This window comes from Chinchilla lanigera, unplaced genomic scaffold, assembly GCF_000276665.1.
Source record: "Chinchilla lanigera isolate Chin_1 unplaced genomic scaffold, ChiLan1.0 scaffold00029, whole genome shotgun sequence".
Lineage (NCBI taxonomy): Eukaryota > Metazoa > Chordata > Mammalia > Rodentia > Chinchillidae > Chinchilla > Chinchilla lanigera.
In genome coordinates this window covers 4,488,342-4,515,686 of record NW_004955430.1, presented here as the reverse complement: position 1 = coordinate 4,515,686, position 27,345 = coordinate 4,488,342, and the positions used below count along the sequence as shown (strand labels likewise).

At 44.0% G+C, this 27,345-nt stretch overlaps 1 protein-coding gene across 3 annotated transcripts in view; it reads right to left on the bottom strand.

Annotated features, from left to right (window-relative positions):
• Positions 1-27,345, bottom strand: part of Cacna2d3 (calcium channel, voltage-dependent, alpha 2/delta subunit 3) — a gene marked incomplete at its 5' end in the record, with an annotated part of 848,592 nt that overhangs the window by 424,213 nt on the left and 397,034 nt on the right. For all 3 annotated transcript variants that reach the window (XM_013515709.1, XM_013515711.1, XM_013515710.1), the window contains 1 exon segment: positions 1,570-1,659. In XM_013515709.1, the coding sequence (XP_013371163.1) occupies positions 1,570-1,659 (90 nt within the window).

Sequence of the window (27,345 nt, the reverse complement as noted above, 5' to 3'; positions counted from 1 at the left end):
ATCCTGTGCTGGAGACCCTGGCTGCCCAGCATTCACCTGGGCATATCACTGGCTCAGGAGTGTAAAAGCAGAACTGATGAATGGAGGGAATGGGCAGAAGAGAGGTCGCGGGGCAAGGAAAAGCAGAGGGGACAGTTAGGGAGGCAGATGATCCTGAGGATGTGTGCAGGGAGCAGAGTCAAAACCTTCAAGGGGGGCTGTGTCCAGATCGGACCAGTCAAGGCTGCCTAGTGTCTCAAAGGTCACAGGGATGGCACTTCCCACCCCTGCCCCAACATTGCTGAAAGAAGGAGACACCATTTCATAGTTCTTCTTTCCATTCATCAAGAAAGGGTCTCTCAAGATTGTGTCTAGTGCATACACCTGCACTGGGCCTGCCCCAAGAAGCCAACACTTGTAGTATTCAAAACTCTTAATAGCTTGTAAACAAGGGGTCCTGCATGTTGTACTGGGTCTCACAGTTGCTGGAGCAGTGATGGTCTATTCCTCTCCCCATTCTACAGATAGGGAAAATAAAAGTGAAACTGAAATTCATTTTTCTCAAGATCACAAAGCAAGCAGTAGAAGGTCAGCCTCTCAGTTCAGCCAGCCAAACTCCAGAAGATGGCAATAATCTTCAGCAAGACAACAATCTTCTAACCCTCATTCCTCCAGAATTAAGGCCAGGAAGCAGGAAAACCAAGATTTATTTTAGGTCGGAGACTCTCAAGCTCCAAGTGGACTCCCCTTGCTTTGGCCACTAGACTTCTAAGATTAAAAAAATAGAGTAAAGCTAGGCACAGTGGTGCATATCTGTAATCCCAGCACTCAAGGAGATTGAGGTCGGAGTACCATAATTTTAAGCCCACCATGGGCAAAGTAGTGATTTAGCAAATGGAACCTTGTTTCAGAATAAAAAGGGCTGCAGATGTAGCTCATGGTGAAAGTCCTGGGTCCAATACCTAGTACCAGAAAATGCATATTTTCTAATTCAAGAAGTCCTTCCAATATTACCACTTAGCAAAAGTCTGCTGAGATTCAGAGCTCACAGTGCTGATGAAACAGGTGACTGCCATGGGTTCAAGCCACAATTTAAGGAGCAGTCTAGCCCTCTTTCCCGGCCATTAACAGAGATGTCCTGTCTAAAACACAGCCTCTTCCCTCAATGCTGATCACCTGTAGCCAGAAGTCCCTTCTAGGGACATGTGGGGGAGCAGCTTGGGTTTACATGGAGGAAGCAGACTTGGCACCTTCCTTTCCTACTTTTCCTCTGCAGTCAAGACACTAGCTTAGGAACGAGTCCGAAGCAGTTTTCTTTGTGCCAATACATGTTATTGATTAACAAGAACTCCAGAAATTAGGGGCAACCTTGGCTTGAGAGGTCTGAGAGGCTGCGAATGAAAACTGTATTTGGGAGTCGGGTATAACTACCCAGCAAACACAAGCCGTGCTGTGTGGAGATGCCGCTGCATCCTGGGTCTGTTTGCTCTCAGACCACACCAGGGCTGACAGTAATACCGATTCACAGTTTTTCTGAAAATCCCATCTATTCTCCTGGGGACAAGAAAGGCAAATCAAAGAGGAGCTTACATCGCTGAGAATGTTGAAGGCCTCGTTCAGAGCGATATCCAGCATTCCGATTCCTTTGGCGAAAAGTTTGTCCAGATGCTCCCTGAAGTGCTGAAACAACAAGGTAGAAAATCCATTAGTGTGAAATGCAGCCATAGACGCGCAAGCACCTGCTGCAGCAAGACCGTGGCGCTCAGGCATGAGTGGCCAGAAGCTAGTTTTTCCTTCTACATTGAAAACATGAGATCTTATTCAATATAAAATTTACTTTTTATTTTCATGGTTTAGCTTTGATACTGGTTTGAGAAAAAGATGAACCGAATGTATTAAAAGGTAGTTAATTATCTGAAAATTCCTGCTTTCCACTCTGGTTTCATCTCGTGGAACTTCTCCCCTCCCCCACCCCTGTTCTCCCACTCCTGACCTTTTCCACAGCTCTCCACATGCGCCTCTTCCACAGGAAACCCACTCTCAAGCCATCCCTGGGCTCCCCGTCACCTTGTCTCCCACCTACTTCTGGGGTCTTGGCATGGACATCACCCCTCACTGGTAGGAGGTCATTCCAGAATACTCAGCTCCTACAGTGCTTCTGTTGTGGCTCCCTGCTCAGACCCACCTTGAACTTAGCACCTACATGTGCTGCTGTCTCATTACATTGTCCCCACTGGGCACTTGGTGTTCCCTAAGACAGGGCACTACTCTGTCTTCCAGCCTCCTGGGTAGCTGCTACACACAAAAGGTATCTCATAGATATCTCTGAAGAGCAAAGACAGAGAACAGACCACAACTTGAAGACTAATCACAGCGAAGGAGACACAGGCAGAAATCTAGAAGAGGGTCAAGGACAGAGGGTGAAGGAGCTTCCTCAGGATTAGCCCTGAATCCCTTCTCGCTGTGCTGGGAGGAAAGCCCAGGGTCAGCTGGTGACCGAAGTGAGCAAAAGAAAGAACTGCAAGCCCCACACAGGCATGGTACCTTCTGAAGCACGCATCACCTGGCTTGCAGAGACTCCACTCTTCCACGGGCCCCAGTGCTATATTGTTCTGGCCCGGCTCCGCCTTTACAAGTACCTTCTATCCATCTCCTACCACTTCTATCAACTGCGTAATGGTGCTCAGTCACACCAGTTAACACAGGATAGCATTTTTTTTTAAACAACACTGCAACTCCATTTAATTCCTCTTTTCATCCATGTGTAGCTACTTGCTATGGAGCACTGCAGGCCATGGGTGTTTTTATTGTTGCACGCTTAGAATCAGAGGAAACGGCATGTCACAGAGTTCCCCTCAATTCACTTTTACAGCAAGGTCAGTGGATTTCATATCTTCCTAGTACAAATCTAGTCCATATACTAGGTGGAAAGCTATTTCCTCAAGTTTCAGGCTTCCAAAGCAGATGCAGGATTCTCACTGTTTCTCTTTCTTCTCTCTCCCATGCCCAGACTCCTTCCTCCTGCAGAACACGAGCCAAATCAATAGCCTGGTCACTTGGGCTGCATTTGACCTTCAGCCCAGTTCTTTCTACACAAAACCAGGCCTTGCCTCCCAGGGAACTATTTCCCCTCCTGACTTCCATGAAGAGCTGCTCTCTTCAGTGTGACAGCCATGAGCCACTACTACAGCCATTTATGTTTACATTTCATTATAATTACTTAATATTCAAATTGTATTCCCCAAAAGCACTAGCCATATTTCCATTGGTTCTTTTTTTGTTTGTTTGTTTTTTGTTTTTTGTTTTTTTTTCCGGTACCAGGAATCGAACTCACTACCTTGTGCTTGCCAGGCAGGCACTGTGCGGCTGAGCTAAATCCCCAGCCCCAACTAGCCATATTTCAATTGCTCATTGGTCACATGTAGTTAGTGGCTACTGCACTGGACAAGGCAGAGAGAAAAACATCTCTACCACTGTAGAGTGTTCTATTAACCAGTATAGACCAAAGACACAAGGGCTAAACTAGTTGTTTGTCCCCTGGCTGCCAATTAATAATGGTGGGTCAAAGGAAAGTCTAAGGCCTGAACAAAGTGGACATGTATGACTTTTTCCTGGGCACCACTATTCTCCCTCTTCTGATTTTTCTTTTCTCTGAGTATCCCAAAATTCACAAAGGTTAGATGAGGCTAGCCAGGCCCTCTGTCCTCCAGATCCAAGAATGGGCCCACTTGTCAGGCTTATCTAATCCATGAACTGCATCTCTTGGATCACAGGCACCAACCCTCAGCTTTTCTACCAACATAGCCAGGTGCCACGCAGTAGACAGCTTTCCTCTGCCACACCCTTCCACCATGTTTCTGCCTTGGAGCCAGCTAACCGTGGACTGAACTGTCTGGACCAGGAGCCAAATTGAATCTTTCCTCCTTTAGGTTGCGGGTGGCGGGTATTGTGCCCTAGAAATGCAGAAGGGAACTACTACAGCTCCTCCTCACTACAGATTAGTTTTCTCTCCTCCCAGTCATAGCTGCTGTGAGATTCAGAAAGTGTTCTACAGTGTATTTAATGCCATTGCTATTATCATCATAGATAAGCCACTGATACAGAGATTCCAGGAATTCTGAAGGGGAAAAAAACTGAAGGAGGAGTCAGGAGACTGAGTTCTAGTCCGACTTATACCATGTACTACCTGAGGCTCCAAGACAAGTGGCTTTAGCTCACATGCCTCAGTTTACCCAAGAGATGCAAATGAGAGGTCCCTGAGTGGGGGAGAAACAGTGAGAACATGCGGCCTCAGAGCGGCAGGCAGTACTTCATCCCCATTCCCAGCTCTGAGCCAGAGAAACACTTCCCTTCTCCATCTGCCTTGATTTCCCTCTTAACGTACACACAAGGGTACCGGGTGGGAAAAATAAGTCACATGAGAGAACTGTAGTATAAGAAAAACATGTGAGGTTATTTTCATTCCACAGTTACTGAAGGGAAGACTGTCCTCAACCCCACAGAGCAAACAGCAAGGACAGGCAAAAGCAAACTAAGGAGTCACCTCAGACAGCAAGGGTGGTTACCCCTGCGCCTGGCTGCAGGACATATTCAGAGCCCCATTCCATGCCTGCGCTAATGATTTTCTGATGCAGAAATGACTTGAATGATACGAGGTTCTATAGATGGGTGCCCTGCCAAAAGCAATACCCCAGATACCTTCCTTAAGCACTGCTGTTCCACCCCGTGCTCTTTAGCTGTTTTTTCAATCCAGGTCATCTCAGATCTCCTTACACATGTGTGTTGTTGGGACGTCAAATTATTTCTCGAAGTTAATTCAAAACTTGCAAGGAAAGAAGGAAGGAAGAAAGGAAGGGGTTGTCTTCCATATTTAAAAAATTAAAAACAAACCCTCAAAAGCTTTCTGTTTCAAACATCTCCTATGCCAACTTTATAATCTAATACACTTCAAAAAAATAATTCATTTTTCCCTTCACGGGCCAAGTTGTCCTAAGGGGATAGAATATGGCTAATTGCCCTGACCCCGAGCCCCTGACTGTCCTGAAGCACCCAGCTATAGAATAGAAGGTCCAAGATTGCCGACCCGGGAGCAGTTCAACAACTGCGGACCAGAAGGTGGCCACTTTTCATTATTTTTCTAAATTAAAATAAACAATTTATTAGAAATGGTGACAGTTCCATTTTATTATTAGACCTCAAGAAAGGAAGAGGAGGGTGGCTTTTTATCTTTGCTTTAGGCAACTCATGTAGCATATGTTGCTGCCCAGGAAAAGTTCTCACGTCCAAAGCAATTAGCTCAGCACAGCGCCTGGGGAGATGAGCTCACACACGGGGCTTCACGTGCCAGACACCAGCAGGCACCGCCAAATTCGCTTATCTTCATCAAACAGTTGCCATGTCCAGGGCAGCCAAGGATCCCGGTAAACTAACCTCTCCCTCCACCAGCATTTAATTCAGTTGGAGCGTACTGATAACTCTCTCTGTGACAACAGCACTCCTGTTTTTCTGTGTATGTAATTACAATAAATGTTTGAATTCTCCCAAACAAGCACAGAGGAGTCTAACAAAAAGCAGACATCAGGTGATACGTCCCCCCACTGTCCCCAGAGCCCCTGAGCCCAGAGGTTGTAGCTGTGGAGACAGACAGTAGTGAAGGGGGGCAAAGAGCCACCGATCGGTGACACCCGTCAGGATCACTGGAGCGCTATGGACCTGAATTTCATACCACTCAGGTGCAGGCAGAAGTTTCAGAAATTGCCTCTGAGTCCTCCAGTGGTAGCCAACACTTGCAGGGTTACGCCTGTGTGCCAGGCACCATGACAGAGACAGAGAGAGAGAGAGAGAGAGAGAGGGTGTGTGTGTGTGTGTGTGTGTGTGTGTGTGTGTGTGTGTGCAGTTTGGGAGGTTTGTTTGGTTTGGTTTGGTTTGGTTGTTGTTTGGTACGAGGAACTGAACACAGGGCATCCATATGGAGCTGCATCCCCAGCTCCTCCTTTTTATTTCTTATTTTTGAGACATGTTCTTCCTAAGTCAGGCTGGGCTCAAACTTGCAGTCTTCCTACTTCAGCCTCCCAGAATGCTGGAAATTCAGGCATTGCCACCATGCCCGGCTCAGCGTGGTTTCTATATATTACTTTACTTGGTCCTCCTAAAACCCCCAAGGGAGAGGTACTATTACATTCCCGTTCTACCTACAGGACAGTGGTGACCCCCGCTTGGTGAAAAAATGAAATAATTTGCCCAAGATGGCACAGTAAGCATGAGACAAAGTGGGTTTCAAAGTGCCAAGCCACACATCTGATCCCCTGAGCCAGAGTCCCTTCTCAATACACGCAGGGCACAGTTTTGATGTCCCTAACACAGCGCAGCTCACAGCAGGACACAGAGAGCGTTGGCTCATGTGAAAGCCATGATCTGACTTGGGGCTCATGCTGTGGGGATATGACATATGTGGTAACCCAGACCCCCACACCAGGAAGGACCCTGAGCGTGCTATAATGATTTGCTACTATTGTTTTGAACACCTGCATAATTTCACGTTTGTGTTTCTATGTGATATGTAAGTGAAGTCCAACAGAGCAGAGGAGCACAGGCATGATCAGTAGGGATGATGGAACCCGGTGTCCGCTGCCCTTGTGCGCACATGCAACTTTTGCAACCCCCCAAGAGGAGAGTTTCAGGGCAGGTGTTCCTCATACCTGCCTGACTCCAGTAGTTTGTTTTGCACTGTGACTGTCAGGCAGCTCAAGGAACCTTGACAAGCAAAAGAAAATAAAGCACAGAAGGAAAACAAATGGAAACAAAGATTTTGTGAATAAAAAGGGAAAGAAGGGTTGAAGGCAGGGGAAGGGAGTGGGGCAAAAAAGATGAATCAAGATATACTATGTACAGGAGGTAATTCTCTACAATGAAGGTGATCATCACGTTTATCAAAAATATACCCAAAAAATCATTTGAAAACACCCTTCAAATAAAAGTTTAAAAGAAAATGAAAACACCAATAGAAACAGATGATCCAATTTTCCTGTCCAAAAGTCAGTAAGGGCGCCCTGTAGAGAGGCTCTGACTTTCAGCTCTAACAGGAACTGACTCAGCACCGGCCTTCTCTCCAAATCCAAATGTGGCATCCATCAGCCAAGTCAGCCCGAGCACATGAACAGTGTCCCAACAATAGCGTCTACCTCACTCTGAAGCCAGACTCTGGAGATTTTCGAGCATACCTTCACAGGGTACTCGGGTCAAAACCAAGCTGCAGAAGCTCACTGTCAGAAATCCTGAAGGCAGATCTGACTTGTAACCTCTTTGTCTTCATATAATTCCTTATGACACAACACACCCGCAAACCCACACTCAACCTGATGATTCTCCCACACTCCTGTTCAAACTTCGAAATCCCTTGGCTGAGTTTTACAGCTTTTCGGGGCAAATGTCTCAGGGATGTAGGGCAGTGCCCAGTCATGACATTTTACAGGAAAGGTACATATCTTGTGACATGGCCATCTCCAAGCCTGGGCTCCCGTAGATCAGGTTATCCTTTGATTCCACTGGGGAAAGTAGTAGTGACATGGCACTTTTCAGAGATGAAAACAAAATGCCCAGAAGGGCTGAAAGGAAAGAATCAGGCCCAGCTGTTTGCAATTTGGGGGAGAAAGCACAGACTCGGATAGAACCATGTCTAAGCCATTCCACGTTCTTCCTTCCCTGTTGTGTATAATAAAGAGAAGTGTCTGAATGTAGCAGCTGTTTAATTCCAGTGCCAAATGAGAGACAAGATAGATCTCCTGGATATGAACGATGGATGTTATTTCATACCAGGTACATCAAATTAGCTACAGCTTCATTTCAATGGAAAATCACTAATTATTTTATGTAAGATGATGGTGCTGAGCTCAGAATTGGTGATTCTCTGCAGATGGGAAGTAAAGCGGAACGGCACCTCCACCTAAGCCATCGTGTTTCCAAATAGTTGCCCAGGAGGGACATCCGAATCATGGTGCCAGGAGTAAGACTGGGTTCAACAGAACTGCCCTACCGCATGAGCTCCTCCTCCTCCCTGTGAGGTCATCTGTATTTGTCAGGATCTGGGCTTCCTGAACCTCCAAGAGATGGAGGAAAGCCACAGTCCCAAGCCCTGTCTGGACAGCAGCACCTGCTTTGCATCTCGGCATGGTATGTGAACATGTGCGAAAACAGCAGCCCTGGCCCTCGTGTCTTTCTGATATTGTGGAAGGTCCACGTTCAGGCTTCATAAACTTTATGAAAACCTTGACTTGCTTCAAATATGTTCCTCAGAGGAAGAATGCTTTCATCAGCTGTGGCCTACGCACGTGGACAGAAGTCAGAATTTCAGTTAATTCCAAACACGGGTGCTCCAACTTAGAAGAAATGTACTTCCTGTCGGCATCCAGGGAGAATGTAATGCAGACTCACCATCGCAGCTTGGTGTAGTACCCTCATTGAGGTACATATGTGTAGTAAAGTCATTAAAGCAGCTTTACAGAAGATAAGTGATTGGATCAATAATTTCCTCATGTATATAGCAGAGGCACTGTGGGGATTTAATGAGCTAATTCTCAGAAAGTGCTTAATGCAGAGTCAGCTATAGGACCCACTCAATAAGATGAGGTCTCAGCAGTAGGACCGCTACGTCTCTTGATGCCTTCTGGCACTGTGTTTTGAGATTTTTTAGTATCCCCACTGAAATTCTAAGAAATCAAACACAAAAACAAAATCCCCCCATTCTACATATAGAAAAAGGAAAGTCATCAGCTCCCACAACGGGAAGGCTGGGAATGCAACTGCCTGCATGAAGTCACTCCGTGCACTTAGAGTGATGGGCTGGCATCTCTTGCCCATCTCTTGCCCATCTCTTGCCCATTTCCTGGCTCCACTTGGTTTCCTCTGTCAGCAGCTCATCCTACACAGCTGCCTGGATCACCGGACTCCTGCTCTCCCAGCTTAACCTGCCCACTGGCAACAGCTATTTTGCCAGATACAATACAGAACATACAATTCACTTTGAATTTCAGATAAACAATAAAAACTATACCAAATATGTATTCATTGTTTGCTCATTGTTTAAATTTGAAGTTAACTGTGTGCCTTAATTTTTTTTTTTTTCTAAATCTAGCAACTCTATGTAAGACCAATTTCAGAAACCTCTAAGAAACATTCTGATTAGTCCCGCTGATATCATGTGCCTGGGCTGGGCTTAATCAGGTAGCCAAGGAAGCAGACCCCAGATCACGTGCCCTTTTCTGAACTGAGGTTAGAGTAGAAGTACTAGGGAATCTCACTCAAACTCTCCAAATGAATTTTCAAAGGTCAGAGGGGTTTCATGGGGAACAGGAAGGGGAGTTGACGCTAGACAGATAAGAATGACCAGCTTATTAGCAGGGAGAGACACACACTCTCAGTGGCACAGTCCACATTCCCAGGGAAATTGTGCCGGTGCAGCCAGGGCAGCGAAGATGTGGCAGAGCTGTGCAGCTCTGCACGGAATGCATGCTTTCACATGCAGGGGTCTGGGGTGGGGGATGCACACAGCGAGGGGGTTAAGAGGAAAAACGAATGGTAGCTTTTCCCAGGGAAAATTACAGTATCCCCCTAACATAGTGAAGAAGAGGGCTCCTAGAAAACAGGACATCCTAGAATTCTCTGAGGCTTAGCAGGGAGACAGTGCCCAAGACCGAAGAGACATGACATTCTTTTAGAAAAGCAGAAATTGTTAATTTGGCAGCTTGATCGGATTCCAGTTTGGTTATATACTTATTCACTTGGTAGTTGCTTTACTCACAGGTGTTGTGACTTTCCTCAGACAAGTGCCTAGTAGTCTCTCTGTGGTGGAGGTACCACTGATACCCAAAGATTGGTTAATTCATTAAGGGATGTAAAATGTTGATATTTTAATCCTGTCACCTATCTATTAGACAAAAAATTTCTAGAAGAAGAAGCGTCCCTGCTTGCACTATTTATTTATCTGATAAGTCCCTTGTAGAGGTGATGTGGAGAGCGAGCTGTTTTTCACTTATCTACTGCTGGTTTTCATAATCAAGACTTGTCCACAGTTGACCATTAAGGGGCTCCCACCCATTTTTTAGTGACATTATGAACTTAAGCTTTTTCTGGTTCATGTTTTTAGTATCAGTATGTGTTTTTCGTATCAGCATGGGTAGAATTACGTGTTTCAACATCTCACAGGTTTGGGGAGGTGTAGTGGGGCACACTCAGTGCACCCCTTCTTTGGCCAGTTGGAGCCCCTTCTCTTCAGGACTGCTCCTCTGTCCTCTCATTGTAGTTGAGAGCGTCCTGCTGTCATAATGGCCAAGAGGTTCCAGGCTCATACTGTAAATTTTCTGCCGCTGACTCTGCCGCAGCCATTTTTTCCCCAAGGAATCCAGCAAGTCTACCAACCTAATCTATTACACCTGACAGCCTCCACTGTCCTGGACATATACTTGGGAAATAAGCAGGGAGGAAGAGCAGAATAAATAAATAAAAAGACCAGTATGGTACTGTCTCACTCACTTTTCTCATTGCTAAGACAAAATGCCCAACACCCAAAGTTAGTTAAGGGGAAAAGGTTTATTTAGCTCACAGTTTGTAGAGGTTTTTGTCCATAATCAGCTGGCTCCAAGGTACGGTGGCCAGGTGGAGGGGCAACAGTTCACAGTGGCGGAAGATAGCAAAAACAACAGGGGAGGGGGACAAGCCTCTCTCTGTCCTTTATATTTTATGTAGGCTACCGCCCGAGGGTGGGTGTGGCACTTACACCCTTAATCCTAGCCAGAACTATGCCAAACTATGATTTACTAATTACAGACCTTTAATCCCTGCATCATATACTCTAGATTCAGCCACCTCTGGAAAAAAGCCCTAAGACTGCCTGAGGCTTTGGGGGAACATCTAGACACAAGCCAAACAGGCACCAGTGGAAGAGTCACAGAAGGCAAATGGTAGTCCAATAGTTAGAGAAGCTCAGCCAGAGCATAAAATCTGAAATAGGTCTGATTCCAATAATGTGATGGGTGAACTGATAAAGAAATAAGGTGGCAAAGCATTTGTTAGGCCCAGAAGGCAAAGAGAGCTTGGAGTTAAAGAACACTATGAGAAACCAAGTAGAAGGCTCCCGCTTTACTGAGGCAGGTTCTGCCCTTGGCCAGGAGCACAGTGAGAACTAAAATTCCACCCTCAGGACTGGAAGGGGTCACCAAGAACACTTAATTAGGTCCAATCCACACCCACACTACATGAAGTGAGGTCTGACTATCTTAACCCTACATGTTCTCTAGTATAGATTCTTCTTCCTTTCCCCGTGGTAACCAATTTTATCCTAAAATTTTGACTTGGCTTCTGGCTCACATAAACTCACTGAGCGGCTTTTTATGGAGAATCCACCAAAGGCTCCATACTATATTTGGTCAGTGGAGCAAGGGCAGATCTGGTCTCCTCTCACAAAGTTCATGTGACAGGTATCAGACAACAAGCACGTAGACATGTACAAAGTAACAGAAGGGGGCTGGTGGCGCTTTGCTAGTCCACACAGAGACACTGGATGAGGACCTTGAGGTTAATCAGGCAAATGTGGGGATGCCAGGGCACAAATGCAGTAGGTAGAGAAACAGCACCTGCTGTTTCTTGGGGTAGAGGAAACAGCACGTATGCATGACTACAGCAATGTCATAGAGGCCAGAGAATAGACAAGGAAAAGAACATGGTGTGCTGTGACCCAGAGTTCTAAGAAGGAACACACTAAGCAGGAAGTTATAGGCATTCAGCATAAGTGTTCAATAGATTATTAGGCAAAATGGTTGTAACAGTCAAGTGGATTAAGACTCAGCTCTAAAATGGAATGACAGACTGTGGGCTTCATAATACAGGACAGGAAGCCCCTCATGGGGACCCTCAGATTGGCAGCAGACAGGCGATGAAAGCAAACGGGAATATGTACCTCAGAGAACAGAGCAGCAGAGGCTCAGGGTCATTCACACGCTATAAAACTGAACAGCAGTAACCCACATAAAATGGAAGTATGGATTTTTCAACCACAGGGCATGAAATCAACAGAGAGCTTTATAGACAACATGCATGCTCCTATCCTAGGAAATTAAGATGCAATCACTGGCAAGGGAAACAAAACAGTAGAAGAAATCTAAGAAAGAATTTTATGACATGTCAATAAAAGAATACATTTTCTTTTAAAAATTCACTGTCAAAAGATTAAAGGTACAGCTCTTTTAAATACTCAAGTTGTTTTTATGAAGCAAAACACCTCTTGGCAATGATGTTGTTTACCTGACAGGTAGAATGCAAATTAATAAACACAATATATACTCTAAGAGGTCTTGTGGTTCTAAAGTAAATACCCATTGGATTAAGTTCTACTGCATTTGTCCATTGAATGGAGTTGTCTCATGACTTGTGCTATCTGTGCATACCCATGAACTCTGTCTATACAGCTCTTCCCCATGTGTAGCCAGGGGGTGGTCCATTTTCACAGTGGTTCAACAAGATCTCTCCCTGAGTCTCCCAGCCCAACAGATGCAGGGGCCCCTCTCCTGCACACCTGTCTTAGAGATGCGGGATTATGGGAATAACAAGGGCCCACCTTGTCTGCCAGTCTACAAGCCACTGCAACTAGCCAACAAATGAAGTTTTCATGTGGCCAATAGGCATCCTCAGACTAATGAGTGGATCTTATCTATTCTCAGAGTTAGCTCTTCCCCAAATATTAGAGCATCTTTCCAGTGCCCTGGAGGTTACCTGATTTTCAGGCTGGACAGTAGGCTTCATGAGTTTAAATAACACATCTTTACTCACTTTTAGAAAAAAAAATTACTAGTCTCACCATGCAGGAAAAAATATTAAAATATAGTCACCATATGATATGTGTATAATGTTCTTCACAAATATATCAAATGCAGGGCTGGAGTAGGTCCTTCACTTGGGGTTCAGGCCTTCCTTGGGCCTCCCCTGATTTTACCTTTACAAAGCCTACCAGCCTCTCTGTGGGCTGCTTCTGACTCCAACTGGACTATGATTACGTCACTAGAACAAAATGGTTAATGTGATGGCAATGGCAGTGAGAGTCTAGGAGAAGCTTTCATCATTAGATGTAGAAGACAAGGTCCTAGACAGCAAGGCCAAGATATACAACCAGAAAGCATGGGACATTTAAGAAAAAGAATTCCTCCTTAAATAGGTGGTGTGATGTGGAATCTACGTACAGCACTGTAGATTTCCAGGGGACTAGCCACTACCTGACTCCCTACAAGACTCAGAAGGGAAGGAAGCCAAGCCTGGGACAGCCAGCTGGTAGAAGGAGCAGAGCTGGTGTGACTCTCAACTCCTGGGACAAGGTAAGCAATGAGTGCACCTGCATACTTTCCTTAAGTCTCATCTTTCTAATACAGCCCTTATGACAATGTATTATATATCCTTCAACTTTATGTGTGCTGATTCATTTAAGAACAAAAATGCCACTTGCCTCCAATATGAGATTCTGCAATAGGCACAAAATATTTCCCACCACATCCCAGGAAAAATATGAATACAATTTGCAAGGTAGCTGTAATAGTTCACTGTGGTGTCAATTTAAAACACTCAGCCGACTGATTTAGCAGAGTTCTGGGTATAGATGTTAGGCTTATGAAGAGGGAATAGTTACCCTCATTGTGACCGGCATCAACCAAGAGACTAATAAAAAGGGAGAGAAGAATGAAGTCTTGCTTTGTTTCTTTGATGGAGCTGCAGTCTTTGCCATAGCCTTTGGACATCTGTCTCCAGGCTTTCTGCACAGACTCCAGACTCCTCAGGCTTCACCTCAGACTCCACCCATTCTACGCAGATCCTCCAGCTTCCAGATACAAATTCCAACATGATTCTGCAGTGACCTCTAGGTCTTACTTACACCTCTGACTGCACTGTTCAGCTATCCAGCATGCAGAAAGCCCTTCTGCATTCCTCCCCACCTTACTCAGTCTGCAGCCCTTGTAAACCTACCTTGTAAAATACATACATACACGCATACATTATATATTTATAAATACCATATTAAATCTGCTACTCTGATCCAGTAGCACCATGTATTAAACACTACCTTCCCCAAAGTGGTAATTCTTCTCCAAGCTGGAAAAAGTCCTGCTCGGTCCTCCATCTCTTTTCTGATGCCAGCTCTGGGAAGAACTGGCAGGCCATGTGCTCCATGTTTTGGCTTAATGGAACTTCCCAACTGACCCCGAGACAAGCACATTAAATTAGAAAAATCACTCTCTGGTCAGCGTTTAGAGAAAAAATGCCTCCACTGCAGGATGAGTGTCAGAGGTAGCTCAAGGATCTTGAGCACAGTTACAAAGACCACCTGGCGAGGTAACTTGCAGCCTGAGTCATAGCAAATACACAAAAACTGAAACGTGGAGAATTGAGAAAGTCCCTTGAAAACTGTTTCTCCAACCTTTTGAATAATTTCCTGAAACAATCTGAGAAATGGTTAAGAAGTAAAGATATCAGGACTCAGAAACTCAGCTCAAATTGCATATTATCATCTTCTAAGTAGTTGCTCAGGTTACCAGATATAAGCATGCAAAATTGATCAAAAAATTAAGCATTAACTGTTCTTTCATTAAACCAATACAAATTAGTAGGACCATTACCTTAGCTATCATATATATATCTAAAATATATAAAATTTTCCCCTGCTTCTTTGTTTTCTCCTTTTCCTAGCAATTTCTTTCCCTTTCACAGTATCTATTGTACCTTTCAGATTGTATTAAGTTTCTTATACTAGGGAGATAATACAATGTATCATTTTTTTAATGTTTTTTTCTTATTTTTTATTCTCTTAAAATAAAGAACCATATTGCAAAAGCAAAAAATAAAAGACCTTTGAGACAAATTTTTTAAAAATCACAGTTATTGGCACTCAAACACGTTCAGTTTCAAAAGCATTGACACTGGTGTTTGAAAGCAATATATGGTGGTTGATCTTCCACTAAAATTCACATATGGACAATGTATTGCAGAACTTGGGCGGTAGTCGCAGGCCGTACCAACTTGGTGTAGTCAAAAGTTAGTATGTAATATATGCCTAGCATAAATTTAGGAGGAAAATTCTAATTCTAAAATAGCCTTGATAAAGTGCTCTATCCCAAGGGGCGGGGAGAGGAAAAAGGATCAGGATGTGATATGTACGTGTACCAATTCCCTACCGTGAAAGTATTATGTATTGCAGACATATGCTAATAAAAATATTTTTAAAAACAAAAAAATAAAAACTAGCTCAACTCTCTGCATGCCCCAATACAAAAATGCATACATAGAGAGTGGTTTTAACATAGACTTCAGTCCAGCCAGGCTGCAGTTACCCTTTGCCCCTGCCAAGTTATAACTTTGAGGGAGAAACGTCACAAGTTACTGCTACAGGTGCCTTGGCTGAGTCCTTCTATTAGACAGACCTTAGATAACAATCTTCCCCTCCACATTCTTCCCCAGAATCAAGGGTGAAACCAGGGCGTGCATGCTGGCCTCATCCTTGCAAAGAGTGCAGCACTGCTTTTTGACGGAGGAACTTCTAAAAACCACAAGTTAGAGAAGAAGTGTTTAATAAAGATCCAAAACATGGAAAACCCTGAAATACAGAAGGCAATCAGAGTCACACCCAGTCTCCAAAGTGCTGCGGTTCAAACAAATCTGCATTAATGTCCATCAACCAGTTCCACCTGATCAGAATCTTGAAATGCATAGAAAATAGAAAGGGACTTTCCTGAGAAAAGTATTATGGGTGATTCTGCTGTACAGTGCTGATTAAAATCTTCTACTTTAAAGGACATAAAATTAAAACAAGCATCTTATCCTGAAAGAAACATGAGTCACCAATGTAAAATTTTAGAACATTTATTCCAGTAGTTTCCAGAACTTACATCAGGTGTCATGGGTTAAAATGTGTCCCTCAGTAATCTATGTTGAAATTCCAACGTGCAGTACCTTACAGTGTGGTCTTATTTGGAAACTGGGCCATTGTAGGTTTAGGGAGTTTAATTAATCTGAGGTCATTAGGGTGAACACACACAGGGAACAGATGCCACACGAAGACAGAGGCAGAGATTGGGGTGATGACAGCTATAGCTGCATGGCCAAGAAATGCCAAGAATTGCCAGCGACCAACAGAAACCAGAAGACACAGGAAAGAATCCTCCCCACAGGCTTCAGAAGAAGCACAGCCTAGTGACACCTGGGCTTCAGGCCTCTGGCTCCCAAAACTATGAAATAAGAAATTTCTTTTATTTTAAGCAAGCTGGTTTGTGGTACTTTGTTACGGTAGTACAAAAAAACTTACCCAACAGCATTTCCTAAAATGTCATCTATCAAACTTAGATGACTAAATTAAGTCCTTAGAAAAAGTTTTGGGAATTTTGCAAGATGAATTATTTAACTCTTGCTAGGCATAGTGGTGCATACGTGTAATATTTCAGCACTCAGGAGGCTGAGGCAGGAAGAGTTGTGAGCGCAAGGCCAGCCTGAATTTCATACTGGGACTCTATCTTTAAAAACAAACAAATTTAACTGAGTCATAATACACATGGGGCAGGGGGCTTTGGAGAGAAGTTGCTTCTTTGCAAACCTGGGGATCTAACCCAGGGCCTTTGCACCAAGCCATTAAGCTACATCCCCAACCTCTTTCTTGTACTTTTTATTGTTGAGACAGGCTCTCACTGGGCTGGGCTCAAGCTTTCATTCCCCTCTGCCTCAGGCATCCAGAGAGCTAGGATTACAGGCATGTGCCACCACATCAGGCCTGTATGTCAGCATTACGCAGGCTCTGGGAAGTCCTGCAGCAAAGGAACATTTGAAAGTTTGTGCAAACTGCCTCTCAGAAGCTTTGACCAGAACACCTCTTGTTCTCTGCTCCCCTCAGCATACCTGCTAGTACCTCATCACACAATTCTTACTCCTTCAAACACCTTTTAAAGAGACACCAGCATATCAATCAACAAAAGACAAGCAAGGTATAAACGCTCTTTCTGGGAAACATGGCTGGAGGCCAGATTTCCACAGCCACCCTTATATGCAAATTGCAACTGGAACTTGAGACTTTTCTAACACTTTCAGTTCCTAAGCTAAGCTGGATGTTAGTCGGTTAGGGCTGCTATAGCAAAACCACTGACCAGGTGGCTTAAGCAACAGAAACGTACTTTCTCATCAGTTTGGAGGCTGGAATATTAAGATGTGAGCAGGTCTGGTTTCACTTGAGTGCTCTCTCCTTGACTTGTGCCTTTCCTCTGTCACACATATCCCGGATGACTCTCCCTCTTCTCATGAAGACTGCAGTCATATTGGACCCGGGCCCCACTCTGATGACCTCTTTAACTCCCCTTTAAAGGCAGTGTTCCCAAATATATTACATTAGGTTAAAATTTAAATACGTGAATTTGGGGGATATAATTCAGATTATAAGATCCTCCCAACTGTTCAGAGGGTGGCATAAGTCCTTGTTTTGCAGGTAAGAAAAGATACCAAAGAGGTGAAGACACTCAAGGTCACTACCCAGTGTCAAAACCCAGATCACAGTCAGCAACCTTAATGACGTGGGTGCCACGCACTTCTGAGACCCACTTCCAGTAAGCTCTTCCACAGCAAAGGGATCTTGATGAGACATCTCTGTGATGGATTTTGCATTCCTTTTTGACACATTCCTATTACTTTTTTGCGAAAAGATATTTGAGCCACAGCACATTCAGATCTGCAAGAGTCATGCTCATCCTGGCAAGCAACAAAGGCAGAGGCTGCCTCTTACATGCAGTCTACAGTATGATCTACAGCAGTTACTGAATTTCAAAGGGGGGCTACGGGGAAGGAACCTCATCGTGGTAAAATGCACAGATTTTGGAGGCAGGCCATCTGCATTCCAAACCTAGCCCTGAGATTCATTAGTAAGCGTGTGATTTTGGTAAAGTCTTCTCACCAATAAAATGGGGAAGAACAGACGCATCACCCAAGCTGCTGGGAAGGTCAATAGAGGAAAACAACCATACAGTGCTGAGCAACTAGTAAAAGTTCAGAAGTTGTTGGCTACTATGAAGAAATTTTTTAAAAATCTTTTTACTTTAAAATAACTGTAGGCTTGCACAAATTTTGCAAAGATACCAACAGTTTCCCAGCCCGGCCCTCCTCTAGCTTCTCCTAATATTAGAGTACTCTGTATTTTACCAAAACACAATCATCTAAACTGGGAATCTGCAAGTGTTACCATACTGTTAACCAAACTCTGTACCTCATTTGGATTTTATTAATCTTTAAACTCATTTTACTTATTGTGTGCATAGATTTTAAAAAAAAAAAATTATCACAGAGACAGATTGTTGAGTCCACTGTGCCAATCAGGGATACAGAACTGCTCTCTCACCATTAGGAAATCCCCTTTCACTACCCCTTCATATGCTCATATGCACACCCTTGTTCTCCTCTTAGCATCTGGAAAACAATGCTTTCTTTTTTTTTTTAACCACGGTCCTCTTACTTAGAGAATGTCATATATAAATGGATTCATAGAGTACATAACTTCTTGAGACTGATATTTTTCACTGAGTGTCTGTACCTTAATAGCAATCTTCATGGATGCCTATTACTAATAGAGCTGTCTTCATGCCCCTCCCCTGTATTTGACCTTTGGGTTTGCCTGGGCTGCACTGAGTGGAGAGGAACTGTTGGGCCACACGTCGGAAGCACTTGGAGAGTGCTGCTGGGCGATGTGCGAGGGACCAGCTGCTGCTGAGTCAGATGGAAATGGCCCTGGGCAGGAGCCACTCCAGGGGAAGAACCCGCAGTGTGGCACTCTCAGGAATGGTTGTCGTGTCTTGCATGCTGCTGACTTTGGGGGCACTTGACAGGATGCTGGCAGAAACTGTGGGACATGAACATTTCCCTCTTTAATTTTTGTTGTAGGGTATTTTGTCCCAGCAATGAGAAAAGTAACTAACACATGGCACTTTCTAGACATATCTGTATATATGTGTATTGAGCATTTATTACAGTCACTGGGAGAATCAAACATGGCCCCTGGCCTCATGGAACTTATATCCTACTAGGGGGGGCTGGAAAGAGGCATGAAAATAAATAAATTTTAAAATGTTCAAGGCACAATGGCATGGACAATGACAAGTGCCATATATGCATTTGGTGATAAAGAGTAAAGTAGGGAGCCTGGGATACCTTGGGTTGAGTGATCATGAAAGAAAAGTGTGAGTATTCAAGCACAGGAGAGCAGAAAGCCTCACTGACCTTTTATTGTGAGTGGCACAGAAGATCTTGATTTATCAGTTACTAATCCTGTCAAGATTTCAAAGTGAAGGTGCTGTTAAAAGTAACAGAACGACAGATGTAGGACAGCCAAATACCTACAGGCAACCAGGGTATACACCATAAAGGAACCCAGGATATATGACAGAGTACGTCCCTGTGGCTGGTGGGTTTATACACAAAAGATCCACATGGCTCCTATTCTTAAAGCAAAGAACTCAATTAAGTAAAACATATCCTTAAGATTTTCTTCTCTTAAGTAATCAGCATGACTCCATTACAGATGGACCTTAAACTTTTCATCATTTTCATCCTTCTGAACAAATATTCTGAGTCCTGCTGTGGAGATTCTCCTTGTTTTCAAGCAAAGGTCTCTGGAGCTCTTCCCAAGTGTGATAATTTCCTGAGAATTCTGGGCTCTTCCTTCCCTGTAGGCACTATGCAGTTTCTAGAAGGCTTGGAGGCGGCCTTGTTTCATATTTCTGTATAAAGGGGAACTGTAACATTGGTATGTCAAAATCTCAGAGAAAATAGTCTTGGCCTCCAGATGGAGATCCTCTACTTTCTTCCTGCATGCAGATATTTGCTAACTAACAAAAGCCAGTTTTCAAAACTCCAAGTCAAGCAGTGACCTTCCATCCCAAACTCTGGCAACTGGTTTTCTACAAACTTTCAAAATCTTTATCAAAAGTCATCATTAGCTCACTCCAAATGAACACCATCATCCTATGTTTTACATAGGAAACAGATTGAGAGAGTTTTGCAACCAGAATATTAAATGAGCTGTGCTTTATTATGACTTAGTAGGATAGAATTCAAATGTTGTGTTTGATAAATGTTTCTGAAATTCCTTTTATAAACCCAAATTTAGTTGTATTCCTGGGCACCAGACATCTTAGTCTTTGAAGTTATGACATCTTGAATCACGAAAGTCATGTGCAAAACAACAAATTGCATTAGTATAATTCTTTACAATTATTTTGGGCCTTCAGGATCCCTCTGAGGCCCTTTCTGTTTTTAAAAGAATCATGCTGTTGTGATTTGTGTCTGGATATCTCCTCAAAACCTCATGCAGTCATGGGGGGGTAGGATTTTTAGAGGTTGCTAATCTAGAGTTTGTGATTGATTCATGGTCTAATGCTGGGATTCAGGGTATGAATGCTACACACCTGCCCTGTGCTAGGGCAGGTAACTTGCATGCAATGTAAGTGGCTTTGATGACTTCTGATAAAGATTTTGAAAGAGGCTTGCCCCTTCCCTGCCCACACTGTCACTTTTGCTGTGGTCAGCCACCATGAACTGTTGCCCCTCTGCCATGTGCCACCCTACCTTGGAGCCACCTGAGTATGGACTGAAACCTCCACAAACTGTGAGCTAAATAAACCTTTTCCCCTTTAACTTTGGGTTTTGGGAATTTTGTCTGAGCAATGAGCAAAGTAACTAAGACAGATGTACGCATCTTTGATTACTATACACCGCTCCATCCATTTTTCCTCCTTTTTTTATTTTATGCTGAGAAAGATTTATAGTACTTACTAGACCCCAGTTCTCATTTTTCCTCTTTCCTGAAGAATTTGGGACAGCAGTGGCCTATTCTGATTGGTTCTCTTCTCCCAGGAGGTACCCACTCTTTCTAAGGTAGGCTGCTCCAGCCATTTCAGACCCAGCATGTCTAAACCTCCTGGGCAGAAACAGCTGGACCCTACTCAGTCCAGCAAAGTTAACAAGGCTACTTTGCTGTGACATTACTCAGTATATAGTCACTTGGTACCCTACATGTATGGTATACATTCACATATACTATTTGTATAGTCATCTTTAGGGCCCTCCCTATATTACCACTGGAATTATCACTGTCCTTCTGAAGGGACAAACGTTCTTTCCCTCATTGTCTACATTCAATCCGCCAGCAAATCCTGCCAAGTCTATTTCCAAAATATGCCACAGGCCCATTCACTTTCTGCCATCTCCACTGTATCATCCTGATCCAAGTAGCCATTCTCCTGCTCCTATACTTTGAGAAGGACCCTTCTGAATGGTCACAGTTTCTATTTTGACCTCATAGAGTCTATTCTCCCCACAGCACTGAAAGGAGTTTTTAAAAATCAGATCACACCATGCCACCCCTCTTTATAAAGTATTCCGGTACCTTCACTAAGTTTTTCATATTCATGAACTCTTCAGAATGGCCTATACCAGGGCTTTGGCTGCTTCTGGCCAGGCCTTTCAAAAGGCCACCTTCTCTCATGATGATCTTCTTCCAACTAGCAGCTGCTCAGACAAGCGCTCCCACAGAGTCAACCCATCCGCACCACATTGCCCTCTATGAGCTTACTCTCTTTTATTCTTTTGCAAGACTTTTTTCAATGGAGATGTCAGTGAAGGCGTCACTGAGGAGGCAGCATTTGGTCAGAGGCCTAAGGCACTGAGGGAGCCAGTCATGTGGAATTCCAGGAAGTTCTATGGCTCAGGGACAGCAGGGAACCAGGGTGGCTGGAGCCAGCTGAACAAGAGGTTCAGGAAGGATGAGGTCTGGAAGACAGGTGCAGCCAGCAAAGTAGATCCTCGATGGACACCTGCCTGGCTTAGGCTGCACTCTAAGTTAGACTCTAGCCACTGCAGGATGTCAAGTACAGAGCGATAGAGGCTGACCTTTGTTATAAAGAGACATGGCGCCGCTCTGCCTTTGGAGGAAGTATAGATGGGAAAGTGGGGAGAAGGTGAGGAATGGAGCAGGGTGGATGCCGGAAGACCACGGCCACAATTCAGGGGGCAGAGAAAGACAGCTTAGCCTAAGCTAGGAGTAGCAGAGGGGGTGAGGCGTGGTCAGATTCTGGTTCTTCTAAAGTAGAGGTGACAGAACTTGTCAGCTGTTGGGATGTGGGATCCAGGGAGAGAGAAGAGACAAAGATGATGCTGGTTTTCTGTGACTGAGTCTTAGAAGTCTGGGATGGCCACTTGCTGAGACAAGGAAGACTGGGATAGGTGTGATTTAGAGAAATGAGACCAGGAGATTTTCTGGGGATGAAACAAGCTTGATTCACTTGGTTGATAAAGGGACCCTAGGGTAAGGAGGGCTGAGATCAGGGCTGGAGGTGTGAGTACATCAGTGGTATCTAAAGTCTGTCTCTAATAATCACTAAGTTATTATCTTTCTCCTCCCACCAGGATGTATCATTTCCATGAAAAACAGAACTTTGTCAGTCTCTTACCTAGCATAAGGTAGACATTTAAATATTTTAAGTCAATTTTTAAAATCATATGAGGTGTGATCTACAAATAAATAGATGTTTAACTTTTAAAATTTGTTATAAAGTAATAAAAGACACAGTATCATTAATCCTCTTCAAAGTATTTGCCCTTGCTTTGAACACACTTATGCCATCATCCGTGCCACTTTCCCAAGCACTTCTGGAAGTCCTCTTTCATATCTTTAACTGCACTGCCATGGCTGCCTCCATGTCCTGAATTGATTCAGAAGTGTCCGTGGTCATTTTGACCATGGGGAAGAGCCAGAAGTCACACAGTACCAGACCAGTAAATCGGGTGAATGAACATACACTACCATGTTTTTATGAGCCTGCCTTGCTATCAGACAGCCCTCAGCAACAGTATTTACTCTATTTTTTATCGCACCTCATCATAAACACACTCAGAAAGAAGGACTTCCAGAACTGTTCCGGAAAGTGGCAAGAACCATGGCACGAGAGTGTTCAAAGTGAAAGGAAGTATTTTTATGGAGATAAATGGCAATGTGTCTTTTACTGTAATAAATTTATTTTAATTAAACACACATTTCTTGTGTTTGTGTGTTGGGGGAAAGGAAGAGGGAGAGAGAGGTGGAGACTAGGAGGGAGAGGGACAGGGAGAAGGAGAGGAGGACAGAGAGAGTGAGAGAGAGACAGAGAGAGAGAGAGAGAGGTTTATAGGCGCACAAAAGCCCAATTTCAGTACTGTAAATTATCCTAATTTACATAAAGATGTTCATCGCATCACTGTTTATAATAGCAGAAAAAATCAAAAGCAAGTTCTCTTTTCTACATTAAAGAAGATAGAATACTATGTGGTCATCTAGAATCTCAGGTCTATAATGATTATCACAACTTACTATTAATGTTAAAATACACTTCAAGTTAAAATGTAATGTTTTCTCTTTTAAAGTATGCATGTCTAATATATGATGGCCATCCAGGTAAACATAAAAATATTAGTTCTTTTTTTAATAATAGGACTACACGCAACTTACAATTCTCAAAAAAAGCCCTCACAATTATCTTTTTTCGCTTCTTTCTGATTATTTTTTGTAATAAGCAATGAGTTGGTGTTATTTGGAATGTAAAAGCAACATTACACAGACAAAGCCCCATTACTGCAGATGAGCCCCCTCTTCCCAGCATGTCCATATTTGTGGAAATGTTCCATGTTTTGGAAGCTTTGTTTCAAAGCCACAATTCAGCATGCCACCAATACGACCCTGGGCTGATGGATCCATGTGCTCCTCACCACCTGCTGCATGCCTGCCCCAGTGCAGTAGAGGCAGTGGGAGAAGAGGTGGCCCCACCTCCAAGGAAACTGGACTGATACTGAACACAGAGCCACAGAAGGAAGAAGCTTCTTCTTCCTGACAAGTCAGGACTCATCAGCTGAGAGCCAGAAAAACCTCCAAGAAACCTCCTTAAGGAAATGGGTTAGGTGACTGGGGTGGCAAGAGCCTGGCAGTGAGGAGGACTCCTTGAAAAATGCAAGAACTGCAACTAGTGGGGGAGCGCTGTCTGGGGAATTCTCCATTCCGAGGTCTTCCTGAGGAGAAAGCAAGGCTGTCTCCTTCTCTCCCAGGGAGCCACCTGCAGGAGCCCTCCAAGGCCAGCAGGCATCAGGGCCAGTGCTGTCTCCCAGCTCAGCTCCCTAATTGATTCTGCCTGCGCTGCAACTGCAACTGACTTGCCAGTTAGGACAGAGCTGATTGAAGTTCGCTTGCATCTCTGGTTATTTCTCCTTTCCACACATTTGTTGATAGTGACACCGAGCAGAGAGGGACCACCCACAAAAGCCTTCAACTTCAGACAACAGGGATGTCTAAACAACAGCAGACGTGGCCCTGCTTCATCTCAACTTTGAAATCCCAGATTATGGGGCTGGTGTATTTTAAAGGGTCCCAATCCAGGCAGGGTCTGAGTAAAGAAGACGCTGCCTCCTCTAGTGGATAAACTTCCACATCACATGAGTGAAGTCCAAACTAGGCACAGGACTTTTTTTTAAATGATAGCAAATCAGAGCACCTTAAATCTCAATCTGGGCTGGGGATTTAGCTCAGCGGCAAAGCGCCTGCCTGGAAAGCGCAAGGTCGTGAGTTCGGTTCCCGGTACCGGAAAAAAACAAAACAAAACAAAATCTCAATCTGCTTACCTTAAAACATTTCTGCCATAAAATCCGGGGCTCTCTTCTCCTATCAGTGTTATTTAAATAAACTTTTAAAGATGCATACTTCATAAACAGGTAGAAAAGGGGAAGTTTATTATTAGAGCTAACAATTTGGAGTCCAAATCCAGGGCATGGATCATCATGTGACTTGTGCAATCACATGTGCCCACAATTATAAGGGCCCCACTCAGTGCATTTCGCTACTGTTATCATTCTGAAGTTCTTTGCATTCTTTAAACAAGAAGTCTTGCACTGTCATTATATTCTGGGTCCATTATATTCTTGGTCCACTCTCTGCTGCTATAACAAAATACCCAAGGCTGGACAGTTTATACAGGAAAGAACCCTGTTTTGGCTCAGAGTTCTGGAAGTCCAAGAACATGGCACCAGCATCTGTTGGGACCTCTGGTGAGGGCCTCATGTTGCTTCATGCGAGGTGGAAAGGCAGAAATGCAACTGGGCATGTGAAGGAGAGAAGCATGAAAGTGAGAGAGGGAGGACAGGTGCTGTGCTCACCTTTTAAAAACCCCTTCTCTAAACAACCAGTCCAGTCCTGTGAATTAATCCCGACTTTCTCAAACGATACCAAACCTTCCTAAAGCCCTACTACCTCTTAGCAGTATTATACTAGGGAACAAAACCCAAAAGGAGTTTTAGGGTGAAAAATCATATTCAAGCCAGAGTCTTGAAAATAACATGCCAAATCCTGACAGCAGGGTCAATAGGAACCAGATGATGTAGTAGTATTCTTTCTTTCTCTCTCTCTCTCTTCCTTTTCTTTCTTTCTTTCTTTTTCTTTCTTTCTTTCTCTCTGCCAGGGCTCACCAATGCTTAGTCATATTTCTCAATGTCCTGAAAGATCATAAAGAAAAAAGTATTTTTTAAACTGGCAACTGGGCAAAGAATTCTTCACAATTAATTTGATTTGCTAGTTATTACCTAGTGTCAAAGATCAAGAGGAAATGAACATATTTAAGAGGTAAACTCTAACTATGAAAGTACTTCATATTTTAACTCTCCAGATGAGTCAGACATATAAATCTGAGTTTCAAGGCTTTAATTTGAGCAATAGCAAGACCAGAAGTACATGGTCATGGAACTTCTGCTTTCAAACAAATCCAAGGAGCATATGATTTGGGATTGTTCTGGCCCTCACTGCTGTCTAGCACTATGTCAGAGAGCAGACTGCTATAGAATTCCTTGGGATCTTGTTAAAATATCTGAGGCCTCCAGGCTAAATGAGAAGTTCTGATCCAGTAGGCTCCAGGTGGATCCAAGACTATACTTTTTTAAATGTTCATGGGATCATAAACCTAGCAAATTTTGATAATCTGCCACCTTAACAATCAGAATGAGAATTCAGAAAATATTTAGATCAAAATGTATACAGTATCCAAGTATGGTAGTACATACCTGTAATCCCTGCCCTCTGGGGTCCTGGAGCAGGAAAATCACAAGTTTGAACACAGGCTGGGCAACTTAGTAAGATCCTGTCTCAACATAAAGGGAAGGAAGACTGGGAATGTAGCTTAGGGCAAAGGTCCTGGGTTTGATTTCTAGCACTAGACAAAAAAAGCACACCGTCAAGTGTGACCCAGTCCTATCCAACATGATGTGTCTACAGTGAAAATGTGGCAAGTGTGTGGTTTCAGCCACTCTGAATCATACAATTTTGTGTATAAGACTTTGAGCACATGATTTAGATATCACACACACACACACACACACACACACACACACACACACACATGCCACACTGTACTTCAATCAAAATGAGTCAGATGTGAAGAGATCTCTGGGCAATGAGGTGTAGGTTCAAAGAGCGTAGTGACTAGAATGCTTCAGGCCACAAGTCCAGGCCATCCTGCGAGAACTGCTCCATCTAAGGCCAGAGCTGCTTCTCAGCTCATTAGACACACACCTCATGGAGACATCGCATAGGAAGCCCTGCTGAGGAAGAAAGGCCCAAAACAAGTAAGCGGGAGGTTCAAGTTGTAAGTCAGCTCCCTCGGTGCCTCACAGCACACCACATTATCTCAGCTCTTGGCAGTCTGCAGATCCCCACACTGGTCCTTGAGGAAGAGCCTGGCACTGGCTTCGGACCCCCCAGTGGAATGATAATGAGAAATCAGCGCCAACCAGGACGTGCTGATTTGTGCTGGATGATCCCCTGCAAGACCCAGCTGGCTGCTAAATGAGGTCAATCCAGCTCAACCCAGCAAGAGTTTGAAGCAAATACCCAGAAAAGCTGCTAGACTTAAGGCAAATCTTTTAAGTATTACCAACAGAAGAACAACTCTCTTCTACAGATAAGAGGCAAATGCACAAGTGCAAATACCTTCTGCTTTGTGCAATGAGTGTGTTAAGTGCAAAAGAGGCTCCTGAATCAGCAACCTGACCCAAGCACAGAGCAAGGGAATCAGGGGAGGGAGCAAACCCGCAGCAGGCTTCCGTTATGTTTCAGTCCCCTGAAAAGATAAGCCAGTTTGTTTCACTGCCTAAATCCACCAGCTTACCCTACCAGGACCCTCAGCCAGCAGAGCATATCGTCTGGGCGTGGCATCTGGAGGGTCTCCTGCGGGTTCATAGCTAAGACAGAGACCCCAGAGGTCCCCTTCATCTCCTCAGAAGGCTCTGCTGTTGACTAGGGGA